Source organism: Mustela nivalis (genome assembly GCF_964662115.1).
Source record: "Mustela nivalis genome assembly, chromosome: 1".
NCBI lineage: Eukaryota > Metazoa > Chordata > Mammalia > Carnivora > Mustelidae > Mustela > Mustela nivalis.
In genome coordinates, this window is record NC_139020.1 from 144,739,959 (window position 1) to 144,753,128 (window position 13,170).

A 13,170-nucleotide genomic window follows, 5' to 3' on the forward strand; every position below is an offset into this window, starting at 1 on the left:
CAGGTGGTTTTTTCCCTCTATACTTTCTATAGTTTCTAATGGCACTTACATAATAAAGCGGAGTGATGGTGAAGTGTGGTGGGGGATGTCTGGTGGCGGAGTCAGTGCCTGGATCAGAGGGATGGGTTGTTCTTTATGCTGTATTACCCTTAGGCATTTTGTGAATGAGGTGTTCCATATAGTTAGTTCGCTGTGAAGCATTTTTTTTTTAAGTTGGGTTTTTGTTTTTGTTTTAAGATTTTATTTATTTTTTTATTTATTTGACAGAGATCACAAGTAGGCAGAGGCAGGCAGAGAGAGAGAGAGGAGGAAGAAGGCTCCCCTGAGCAGAGAGCCTGATGGCAGGGCTTGATCCCAGGACCCCGGGATTATTACCTGAGCTGAAGGCAGAGGCTTTAACCCACTGAGCCACCCAGGTGCCCCTTTTGTGTTTTGTTTCATATGTTTATTTCAGTTTCTCAGCTATCTCATTTGATCCTTTAAAAAAATCAACTAGTGTTAGGTAAGACTCTTAACCATCGTGAAAGATGGTTAATTGTGAGGTTTGTCAGTCAGTGCGCTGACCCGAGACTGGGAGTCCTTCTTGCTTGGGGGTCCCCACACTGTTTCCCACTGGCCTTCAGGCACATCCTCATCACACGACCCTCCCCACTTTCCCCCCCAACCTCTTGTAACAGGTGACCTCTTGTCACCATGTCATCACCTGTTCGCTAAAAGCTGGGACAGTCTGGTTTCACAGTTTTTTTCTGAAACTGAGTGAAAAGAACACTTCCTGTTTCTTGCCACTGTTGGATATAAAATTGTGGATTCTGTCCTCGGTCTCCTCCAGGTAAAGCGCTCCTTTGCCCTCTGGCATCAGGATTTACGATGACAGCATCTTCTGTGAAGTACTGTTGTCATTGCTTTTCATTTTGCTTTCTAAGCCTTAGCCGTACCTTTTTTTTTTTTTTTAAAGATTTTATTTATTTATTTGACAGAGAGAGATCACAAGTAGGCAGAGAGGCAGGCAGAGAGAAGAGAGAGGGAAGCAGGCTCCCCGCTGAGCAGAGAGCCTGATGCGGGACTCGATCCCAGGACCCTGAGATCATGACCTGAGCTGAAGGCAGTGGCTTAACCCACTGAGCCACCCAGGTGCCCCTTAGCCGTACCTTTTTTAAAAACAACTTAAACATTCTTTTTTTTTTTTTTTTAAGATTTTATTTATTTATTTGACAGAGGGAGATCACAAGTAGGCAGAGAGGCAGGCAGAGAGAAGAGAGAGGGAAGCAGGCTCCCCGCTGAGCAGAGAGCCCGATGCGGGACTCGATCCCAGGACCCTGAGATCATGACCTGAGCCGAAGGCAGTGGCCCAACCCACTGAGCCACCCAGGTGCCCCCCTTTTTAAAAACAACTTGACTGAGGTATGATTCACAGATCATACAGTTTTCCCATTCAAGTGTACAGGTCAGTAGTTTTGAGTATATTCAGAGTTGTGCAGACATTACCACCATCAATTTTAGAATATTTTCATCAGCCCAAAAAGAAGCCCTACCCCATGTAGGCGTCACTCCCTATTTCCTCCTGTCCCCTGCCCCAGTCCCAAGTAACCGCTGGTCTTTCTGTTTCAACAGACTTGCCTGTTCATATAAATCACACCATCCAATAGTTTTCTGTGTCTCGCTTCTTTGATTTAAGATTGTGTTTCAAGGTTCCATCCGTGTTGTAGCCTGTGTCAGTACTGCATTCCCTTCCATGGCTGAGTAAGATTCTGTTTTATGGATGTACCACACTGTATTTTATCCACTTGTCCATTGATGGACATCTGGGTGGTTTGTGCTTTTCGGCTCTTGGAATTAATACAGCTGTGAACACTTGTATAGTGTTCTGTGCAAACGTGTTTCAGTTCTTTTGAGCAGGTACCTAGGAGTACCAATTGCTGGATCATGTGATATTGTTGAACTCTTCGAGGAGCTTCCAGGGTATTTTACAAGGTGACTGCACCACACTGCTCTAGCAGTGTGTGGGGGTTCCAACATGCTCCATAGCCTTACGAACACCTTTGTCATTATCCAGCTTTTTGATCCTACCCATCCTAGTGAGTAGGAAGTGGTAGTTGTGATTTTGGTTTTCATGTGCCTCATGGCTAACCATGTTGAGCATCTTTTCATCTGCTTATTGGACCTTTGTATATCTTCCTCAGAGAAATCTGTATTCACAGTATTTGTCCATTTAAAAAAATGGGGATGTCTTTTTATTAATGAGTGGTAAGAACTCTTTTATTCTTTCTCAAAAATTTTATTTTTAAGTAATCTCTACGCTCAGCATAGGGCTTGAACCCATGACCCCGAGATAAGAGTCATATACTATTCCTACTGAGTCAGTCAGGCGCCCCTAGAATTTTTAATATAGGGTGGCTCAATGGGCTAAAGCATCCGCTCAGGTCATGATTCCAGGGTCATGGGATCAAGCCCCGTGTCAGGCTCTCTGCTCAGCAGGGAGCCTGCTCCTCCCCCACCCCCGCACCCTGCCTGCCTCTCTGCCCGCTTGTGATCTCTGTCAAATAAATAAGAATCTTAAAAAAAAAAAAAAAAGAATTATTAATATATATTAGATACAAGTCTATTTTCCCAGGTAAAGAATTCAGAAGTGTTTTCTACTTTTCTTCAAGTTTTTGCTTTCTTAATGTTAATCCTTTGAAGCAGGAAGGCTCCTAAGTTTGAAGTAGAATTTGTTTATTTTCCTTTCTTACTAACTCTTTGGATTTGGTTTCTTGCATAGGCCTGCATTGGCTGATGTTTCCTCCACACTTAGAATAGTGATGGGATTTTGGGGGGTCTGAGGGAGTGCCAGGGACAGTGGGCATGGTGAGGAAGAACAAAGCAGGGTGAAGAGTTTCCTTTCTGTGCTTTAAGTGATATCCTGTGCGATAAAAGGTTAGGCCGAGACAATTAAAAAAAAATGGCCCCTTACTTTTGGGTAATAGGGTTGCGATAACAACTATTAATTTTGGCTGCAGTCTTTTTCAGAATGAGAATATCAGGTCAGTGGGAGCCTCAGTATTAACTCCTTCCTCCCTGGGTATCGCTTTTTGGGTTTTGTTAGAGGAGTCTTTGTCGCCATTGCTTCTCCAATGTAAATGTTCCTCGGAATCGCTTGGAGAGCTTACCAGGGATTGCTGTGTCCATCCGAGGCTTTCTAAAACTCACCGGGTCTCTGATGAGGCCCATACATGGGCATCTTTAACAGGTTCACTGGGTGATGATGATGCTGTTGTTCAGGAACCACACTTTGGGCCCACTGGTCTACCTCATCAGTCTGTATTACTGGTGTAGTTTCGGGGGCTCCGGGTGGCAGACAGCTGTGTTTCTCGCAGCAACCTCACTGCTGGCATGTTTACAGAAGACTCATCAGATAAGATGGTCTGTGCCTAAGGATCATTTTTCTGAATATGGAGCCAAAGGATATACATTTCCCTTATGCTCTTGGCTGATACTGAGACCAGAAGACCAGGAGGGCACTGTTATATTTTTGAACCTCTGCTTTGCTATGTGTGTTCCTCACATGCCATTGTCTTTCATCTAAATACTAATTCCGTGGAGAATGTAGGCGAGTGGCCTGTAGGTGTCCAGTTAGCTAACTGGTGATAGAGCAAGGCCAAGGTGTGTAGATGGTCTCCAGTGATAACTTGAGCTGGGGGGATGGGAAAGAACCTTTAGGTTTCTCCACATAGATTTTTCAGCTCTGTTTTAAATTATTTTCTCTGCGTGTGTGTGTGTGTGTGTGTGTGTGTGTGTGTATGGACCAAGAGCCCTGGAGTCCTGGAAGTCTGAACATGAAGAGGACCAACCATGGTGCCTTGGTTCTGACCTTTTCATTTTTCATTGTCCTTGCCTATGAAAGGCAAGCCCCTTTGTTCCCAGTTGTCTTTCCCAGCGTATTTCTGGTTCTATCATGGTGGACACCCTCAGAAAGATTTTGACAGGAAGTGTGTGAAATAGGTCAGCATTTGTAAAACAGTGTCTTGGTTTCGTTCAGAGTAAAAGATAGGCAAAGACTTAACTAAAGGTTCTATTCTGAAACAGGGTATCCAGTTACTGGCTTAGCTGTGGAGCGCTCCGTTGTTACTGTGTGAGAGGAATAGTGTTCTGTGAATGGACCATGCGCTCAGTAGAAATGCAGCTCGTTTGTTGCACTTGCTTCTGTGGGTTAAACCCTCAGCACTCCACCAAGGAGAGCGGAAGGACATCTCTGTGTACTGTGAGCCCCCGCTCATCCCCTCCTGGAGAGCCGTCATGTTCCCAACCAACGGCAGGTTCTTTGATTTGTTGAAGAAGGAAATGGAAGGGACAGAAGGAAATCGAAACCAGAGGGCAGCTTCCTTGTGTGTTTTTTTAAAAAACGGACCCAGGGATGGGCAGACTCCTTAAATGGTAAGAATTTATAGAAAGCAAGTAGATTTTTCTGATGTGTGATCTCTTTCATTTGTTTTGTATCATTTTGAAGCACTCTCATGCATATTGCTTAATCTGAAAGTGCTCTGTGACGTAGCTGGGTAGGAAAATTACATTTATACCCCTCCGTACATGGGGTAAGTGAGGTCAGTGAAGATACATCTTTGTCCAAGTTCACACAGCTGGTCATTTGCAGACACAGGACTCAGACATACATCTTTCCATATTTGCTCTTCAGTTCTGGTGTCTTTCCTATTTCACCATGTTGGGAAATGTCCCAGAAGGGCGGAAAGGGAGATGCCTGCGTGTGTGCATGTGTGTTGGGGATGGATGGTGAGGAAAAGGAACAAGAGGTCTAGAGAAGAAAAAATATTTTAACTAAAATTCAGGCCATCCGGCTCTGTGTCCGAGTGTACAGAGCAGAGATCCCCACCTAAGTAGGGCTGGTTGCCCATGGTGGAGTGAGGGTCAGTTTCTACAAAGGCTGGGAGGGGATTGGATGGGACCACAGGCAGATACCCTAAGAGCATAGAGGGCTTTGTAGTCAAGGACAAAGCCGCTGGGGATTGGAGTCAGGAGGCTAATGGAATAGGATAAGAAATTGCTTCTGGGGATGTAGCATCTCCAAATGTGAGAGAACTAATAGGCAGATAGATGTTTGGTGACTCAGCCTAGATTACTAATCCAGAGAAGCCCCTCTGAAGAGGAAGACAGCTTCTCCCCTGCTCTGGGGAATGTGACTAAGAGAAGTGCCAATAAACTTTGGGTTATGATCTGCTGTTTGGGGGATGACTGTGCTGCCATTCAAACCAACTTAATCTAAAATAAGGGATGATTTGGTTCAGAGGACTAAAAATCCAGGTAGAGCTGGGTTCAGGCACAGCCTGAACTAATGGCTTAAATGAGGTTCACAAGGCCCTGTGTTTTCCTCGGTTTCTCTGCTCTGCCTTCCACAAAGTTGGCTTCATTTCACAAGGGAGCCCCTTGACAGGACTAGGTTCTCCCCCTTACATTTGTTTCAGACCTCACAGTGTCCTCCCATCCTGTTCAAGGAAAGACCCTTGTAGCTACTGGAGAAGACTAAGGAAGCAAACATCTTCTTGGCTCTCGTTGTTCTTATGTGCCCACAGGCTTAGATGGAAAGACCATCCTTGGAATAGGGGAGGGCCCAACTCCACGCACACTGCATGGTTAAAATGGGGAAGCAGTAACTTCTGAAATGAAATTTCGGGGCACTTTTGCCAGAAAGGAGAATCCAGGCTGGGTAAATTATAGAAGTCTTCCATACCAACCAAAGGGGTAAGGGGATGAAATAATTCCAGATAGATTTCCCTGGGCGATTCTTTGAGGGAGGGAGTAATGCTTATTAGCACATGTATTAAGAGAATAGACTAAGATAAAAGGAGAGACATAATAATTGCTTGACTTAAAGAACAAAAGGATTTCATTCCCTCTCACATAATAGTGGTCTAGGGCGTTGCTTCACACTGTTAACTCTTGGTCCCATCTTTCTTCCTCATGCCCTGTGTCATCTCTTAGGTCTGGGTTGTCACGGGTTTCAACAACAAAGTGGGGAGAGAAAGTGTAGAGGAAGCAGCTGTCTGTTTTAGGGGTTCTGTGCCAGGAGTGCTCTGCACCTCCCCCTCACACTGTGTTGATGAGAACTTGGTCCATGGCCCGTGTCACTGCAGGGGCTGCTAGGAAATGCGGTCCCTAGCAGGTGACCAGTGACAGGCCTTCAGCTCTGTGATTATAGAAGAAGGCAAGAAGGAATTTTGGTGAGGAGTGGGCAGTCTCCATTGTAAGGGCGTATTCAGCCAGAGCAGCCCCACCCGGATTGAACAGCCATTTTGCTGTTTATGCAGTAAAACGTAAATTGACCCTATCCCCTCCCCACCAGGGGAACTTACCTAAAAGCAAGTCCGGGAAACCAGTCCCAGGTAGCAAAGCCCAAATACACGGGTGGGTCAAGTCAGGTGGAGATCACAGCCGGAATGCAGGGATGAGTCGGGTCAGGTGGAGGCATCCAATCAGTAGAGCCGCATACTGTCTCCCTAGCTACCAAGGAGTATGGGCCCCGCCTTTTGGGTGCCAATTCTGACCAAGGTGATAGGCTAGTTCAAATGTCTACTATAGGGTAAATTGTAATTCAGTTGGTCACTTATGTGTGACCTAGCATGACTGTGCAGCTTTCTCTGTGTGTTTCAGTCTCATCGGCCACCTGGGTGTGGCCAGGCCCAACCCCATGGCCTTTGCTCTATAAAAGTTAGTCTGTGAGGCAGGGAGGGGTCGTGCTCTCTGTAAGAGGCGAGGCCCCAACTGGTTGGTTTGATTCTTGATGCTTGGTGCAAAATAAAGCTTTGCTTGACCTTCACTTTGTATCAGTCTCGCTCCTTTAATCATGGACCCGTTATTGGAGGATCCAACACTGGGGACCCAACACCATCAAATGCCCAAACTAGCTTTCCTAGGAGGCTTAGCCATCCTGAATGATGTTCCTGTGGCACATAGCAGTGCCTCCTCAGGAAAGAATCTTCTCCAGTCCCTTCATTTGGGGAACCAGGAAGGCTTTCAAAGGAGTTCAGTTAGAGTTCGGTTCAGGTATATATGACGGAAAATCTGTCATAGCAGTGACGTAAACGTTTGCTTTTGCTTCTCTCCTGTAAAAGACGTTCATGGTATAAGTGATGTGTTAATGGTGTCAGGGACTCTTTTTATCCTACTCTTCTGTCATCTCGGCATTTGGTTCCTCCTCATAGTCCAAGATGACTGTCTGAACTCCAGGCGTTCAGTTTTCTCTGGCAAAAGGAAGAGGAAAGGCCTCAGAGGGCATTTCCCGGGAGTCACACACAGCACTTCCATGGACACCCTGCTGGTCAGAACTTAATCACTTGGGGCACTTAGCTGCAAGTGGGGCTGAGGAACTAACTAGCCTTCCTTCCAGGAGTTTATGAGCTTTACACTGGGGCCTCTTGTGCTCAGGAGGAAGGGGAGAACTCTGGACATTGGACAACAATAAACAGTCTCTGTGAGAGACCACGTGCCCCCCTCACCTCTGCCTGCAGATGTGTGTGCATTTCTCTGCCCATGCTAAATTCTAAAACCCACTTTCATATTTATCTGAAGGAAAGAAACCGCCATCAGCGCCGACGTATTAAGTGCATACCAGGTGCAAAACACGATCGGTATCACTTTCATGAGCGCACTCTCCCAGGGTATTACCCAGCAGAGTTTAGCGTGCGGCTGTTGACAGAGGTGTGGGCAGAGTGGTGGGAGCCAGAAGGACTTCCTGGAGTGCCCAGAGTTTAGCGACGGCAGGAAATCTTAACCTCCCCGAAAGGGCAAGGGGACAGACCTGTGTCACCAAAGCAGCCTGACCAGAGCTGAGAGGCCTGGAAGAAAGGCTGCCTGTCAGGAGGTTATAGCCGTGAAACGAAGCCGAGCCAGCACCCCTGTGAGCCTGGGCCAGAATGACCCCTGGAGGGTGATAAATACCCTGACCTGTCTCCCCTCCCACCCTGGATCTCCTAGCAGTGTCCCACTTCGGCTGAGTCTCAACTGGCAGGCTTTAGAGAGCAAGGGCCCCTAGGGAAAACAGTCCAGGAAGGCAGCTCCCCGGGGAACACAGCAGGGAGGAGAAGGGCAGAAAGTGGATTGGGGGTTTGGGAGAGCAGCACAAAACAACCCACACAGTATTACGATTCCTTTTCCCAAGTAGGGAAACTGAGGCATGGAGAAGCTAAGTCACTTTCCTAGCTGGGAAGCAACAGACAGGACCCTCTTAGCTTCAGATGTGTCCTGAAGGGGAAGGCTGAGCACACGGCACACTTGCCTTTCCTGTCCGCTGCCCAGTGCTCTGCACACAGTAGGCATCTATAAATGGTCAGTGATTGAAATCATCCAGAGAGGCATATGTGGGCATACGAGTAACCGTTTCCTTTTTCTTGTCTCGTAGGTCGCTGTCCCAAACCTCAGCGAGGCAGTGCAGGACGCAGACCTCCTAGTGTTTGTCATTCCCCACCAGTTCATTCATAGAATCTGTGACGAGATCACCGGGAGAGTACCCAAGGAAGCGCTGGGCATCACCCTCATCAAGGTAACTGGCCCCCTGACCTCAGGCAGAAAAAGCATTGCTGGACTTCAGTTACGGGGAAATTGTATTTCCTCTCACTCCCGTTTGTTGGAAGTAGGAACTGAAAGGGAGGCTATGGCACTTTTTTGTTTTCTGGTTTTGTTTTTGTTCCTAGAAGGTGATCGATGACACATCCCCGGAGCTTCCCTGAGCTCAACTTCAGGCGAGAGCTGCTTTCTATCACAGAGGGTTTTAGCCTTGGCAGTGATGTGAGGATGGGCTTCTCCGGGTGAGCCTTGCTGCCAGAAAGAACCTGTCCAGGACACGGGTCTCAGCCTGCGTCCTGAGAATCACTGGTGGTTTGTGGTGCCGGGAAATGCATCCTCGTTCGTGTCCACTCTGGGTACATGCTCGAAAGGGAGTTTTTAACCAGAAGTTCATAGGCTACCCCCGCACGTCCCTAGACAGAATTCAGGAAGTTCCTGGCTTATATGTGGGGGAGAAAAATTATATTTTTGTTCGTTTTAACTTCTAACTGAAATGAGCATTTTCAGATGCCAGCCACAGGCCAGACTTGCAATAACTATAACATTAGCAGGACCCGTGGCTCTGTTGTTGACAGAAATCGCAGGTGTTTTCCTTCCACTTTATAACGCCTCCAGATATCTCAAGGTAGCATTTACGCTAATCATGACCTTGAAACTGTGGTCATTGGTAAACCTGCCAAATCCTCTTTTTCTAATTGCATTAATAAAACAGCGCATTTATGACTTGTCATAGATTTGTGTGATTTCCTTTTTTTAAAACGTTTTGATAACTGTGTTTCAGTATAATTGGCTTCCTGGGTCATCTCATGCATTTTGCTTTATGCATATGAAATTCTGAGAGTGAGTCCATAAAACTTCACCAGACTGCCAGAGGTGAAGGCCACATCATAAAAAAGGTTAAGAACCCTGTGGAGAGATTTTGTTCTCTAAAGCGGTTCACAGATGAATATTTATGGAAGCAGACTTGAACAACTCACATATCAGTTATAAATACAATGGATAAATAAATAGTGGACTTTATTTTGGAATACTACACGGTGGTAAATAGGAACACACCAGAACGTTCATGCAGCCATATAGATGAGTCTCTAAAATGATAGTGGAGCACCAAGTGGTACCTCATGGGTGAACCGTACAGTTGCACTTACAGACTTTGAGAAACAGGCAATATGGTGTAACAGATTATTAGGAATATAGCCTTATGTGGCAAAACTTGGTCAAGAAGAGAAGGGAACAGTGCATACAGCCTTGGGTAGTGGTTCACTCTGGTCGGGGTGGGGACCAGTGGTGAGAAGGAGTATGGACTAGGGGAGGAACACACGAGACTTCAGTGATACAGGCTGTGTTCTGGGTGGTCACATGTCCATTTTCTTCCCCCTTTTGTTGTTAGGCAGACACGGTATGTATGTTACCTTGGAAGAGCTGTTTTTCAAGTTGTGTATCCCCACTGGGTGCCTGTATCTGCATTAGTAACAGAGCAACCATGTCATGAGTTTTCATTTGGTTTGTTTTCCTCAAACTTGTCGACATCCTTACAGGGCATAGACGAGGGTCCTGAGGGGCTGAAGCTCATTTCCGACATCATCCGGGAGAAGATGGGCATTGACGTCAGTGTGCTCATGGGAGCCAACATTGCCAGTGAGGTGGCTTCAGAGAAGTTTTGTGAGACCACCATTGGTGAGGTTACCTGGGTGGGGAGGCCTGGGGAGCCCGGATACGGTGTTTCAAAATGTACATTTGCGATTTCTGGTATTTTCTGTACTGGACTCTTCCTCATGTGGATATTCAGTGGTATAGGGATTTAATGTAAAGGAGGTCTTTCTGTGGAACTGAAGTGTTTCAACAGCTTCCAGAATGAAAGTAAAGGCCAGGAGACCATTTGGACCTCCCCTGATCACATAGTGAATTATCAAACACAAAAATGCAGAGTTGCTTATACTGAAAAGCGGGTGATAACATCCATGGAGTGGCTCCCCTGGCCTTTGCAAACCCAGATCTCTTTTTTTGTTTTTTTAAACTCTCAAATGCCAGTATCTGATCCTCATTGGATTCCAGTGTCATTGAAAGCTTTGGCAGCACATATACTAAAAATTATAACGATAAAAATTGATGGGAATGAGCCCTGTTTCAGGTGAGTTATCTAAAACTCTGTGAACAAGTTACCTGCCCCAAGGTCACATAGCTAGTTTAGAACCCAGGCATGAACTTGGCCATCTTGTTTCCTAAATTAGAAAGCTCTTTCTACTCTTACACAACATTGGTGTTGTGAAAATTTCTGCTTCTTTTAAAAAGGGTTGTGGAATTCTCGTGTGCCCATGTACCGTATGAAAAGATAGAGGGACGTCTGGGTGGCTCAGTGGGTTAAGCCTCTGCTTTCGGCTCAGGTCATGATCCCAGGGTCCTGGGATCAAGCCCTGCATCCGGCTCTCTGCTCAGCAGGGAGCCTGCTTCCTTCTCTCCCTGCCTGCTTCTCTGTCTACTTGTGATCTCTGTCTGTCAAATAAATAAATAAAATTTAAAAAAAAAAAAAAGGAAAGAAAGAAAAGACTGATAGAAAAGTAATGTTGCTATATTTGCAGATGCTTGGAAAGATTTCAGTTTATTTACTACTCCAGAACTTCCTTCTACCTTTGTCAAACATACCAGCAATGTGAATGATTTCTCCCTGCAGCTTTGTAAAGGGAGGCCCTGAGAGAGGTCAGGCACTTTTGAGTAAAATAGAATGCATGGGAAAAAGCAGCTCCTGGTTCTTTTTTTTTTTTTTTTTTTAACTTTATTTATTTGAGAGAGAATGAGGGAGTGCAGAGGGAGGAGACTCCCTGCTGAGTAGGGAGCCCAACACAGGGCTGGATACCAGGATCCTGAGATCATGACCTGAGCCAAAGGCAGGTAGATGCTTAATTGACTGGGGGTTAAGAGCACGGTAGCTCTGGATTTTTCTAAATGCCTGCAAGTTAGGACGGTTTTACTTCTTTTGCTTATTTCTCTCTCTCTCTCTTTTTTTTTTTTTTAAAGATTTTATTTATTTATTTGAGAGAGAGGGATGAGAGGGAGGGGAGAAGGTCCAAGGGAGAAGTAGACTCCCTGCAGAGCTAGGAGCCCCATGTGGGACTCGATCCTGGAACTCCAGGATCATGACCTGAGCTGAAGGCAGTGGCCTAACCAACTGAGCCACCCAGGCGCCCCTTGCTTATTTCTTTTTATTTTTAATTGGCATTGATATGTGGAAAATAGGTATGATCAAAAGAAAACCATTTCTTACATTTAATTTCCATTGTTCTAATGTCTGTAAACTATTAATTTATGTTTATAGTTAAGCTATGTACTGCTTTATAATTGTTCTATTTGTTTAATATATAACATAATTTACATACATTTTCGCAGCTGGATAGTATTCCATCAATAATCCCATATATCTGTGCACTTAAAACTTTTCTTTTTTGAGAACTGCTATCTTATGGAGAACAGAGGTATTGCTAAATAATACAATGAAGAAAACAAAATGGATTATAGTCAATCCAGGTTGATACTTATAAAAATGACATACATAGACAGAGGTAAGAAAATTCAAACAGTATGAGAAAGTGTGTCGTTAGAATTAAGATTGTGATTTCTGGAGCTTGGGAAGATGGCAGAGCAGGAAGAACGTGAGCTCACCCCATCTCACAGGTACAAACAGGTATCCTCCACATCCAAGTCAATAAATAGAGAGGGATCCAGAGATGGGCAGAACGAACTTCGCGGCTAATACAGAGAAGTTGCATCTGACAAGTGAGGAAGGTCAGAAAGGTGGAGGGAGGCTGCCCACAGGAGGGAGAGAGCTGTGTGCATGGGGAGGGCAGAGAAATGAGCTGTTGTACTGGTGAGCTCCCACGGGAACACTAATCCCCAAACATTTGGCTTTAAGAACGAGAGGGGCTGAATTCCATGAGTCTGTATAATAAGTGGGAATTGGAACCTGGAGCTTTGGAGATCAGCTGACTCAGTACTGAGCGAGCCTGGAGGGTGAGGGATGGCAGGGTTGCTACCCTTAAAGGGCAGCCTGAGGCAGAGAGGCAACATAAAAATAGCAGTTTAGGGGCGCCTGGGTGGCTCAGAGGGTTAAGCCGCTGCCTTCGGCTCAGGTCATGATCTCAGGATCCTGGGATCGAGTCCCGCATCGGGTTCTCTGTTCAGCAGGGAGCCTGCTTCCCTATATCTCTCTCTCTCTGCCTGCCTCTCCATCTACTTGTGATCTCTCTCTGTCAAATAAATAAATAAAATCTTAAAAAAATAAATAGCTGTTTACACAGTGTTGGGAGACAGATCTGTTCATACTGATTTTGGAGCATGTTGGTGGACTTCTCTGAAAATGAGGGAACTGCCAGGCGCCATTTTCCACCTCCATCCCCCAACATAAATATAGAGCCACCTTTGGAAGGCAGGGCTACACAAACATTTGTAGCCTCTGCCCAGCATTCAGGGCAAATTTTATTAAAGCTGTGTGCATGCCCTGCCCAGTCACTGGGTGCACACCTATCTCCTTGCGTAGCACCCAGACACCATTGCACATTTTGCCCAGCCTCATGACCCTAGCCACACAGCTTTCCAGCCACAGTGGCACTTCAAGAGATCCAGCAT

At 45.8% G+C, this 13,170-nt stretch overlaps 1 protein-coding gene across 1 annotated transcript in view; it reads left to right on the forward strand.

The window, feature by feature from the left end:
- Positions 1-13,170, forward strand: part of GPD1L (glycerol-3-phosphate dehydrogenase 1 like) — a 62,208-nt gene that overhangs the window by 16,873 nt on the left and 32,165 nt on the right. Inside the window, exons 3-4 of the mRNA XM_082724240.1 lie at positions 8,387-8,527; positions 10,089-10,227. Of these exons, the coding sequence (XP_082580366.1) occupies positions 8,387-8,527; positions 10,089-10,227 (280 nt within the window). The remainder of the gene's footprint in view (positions 1-8,386; positions 8,528-10,088; positions 10,228-13,170) is intronic.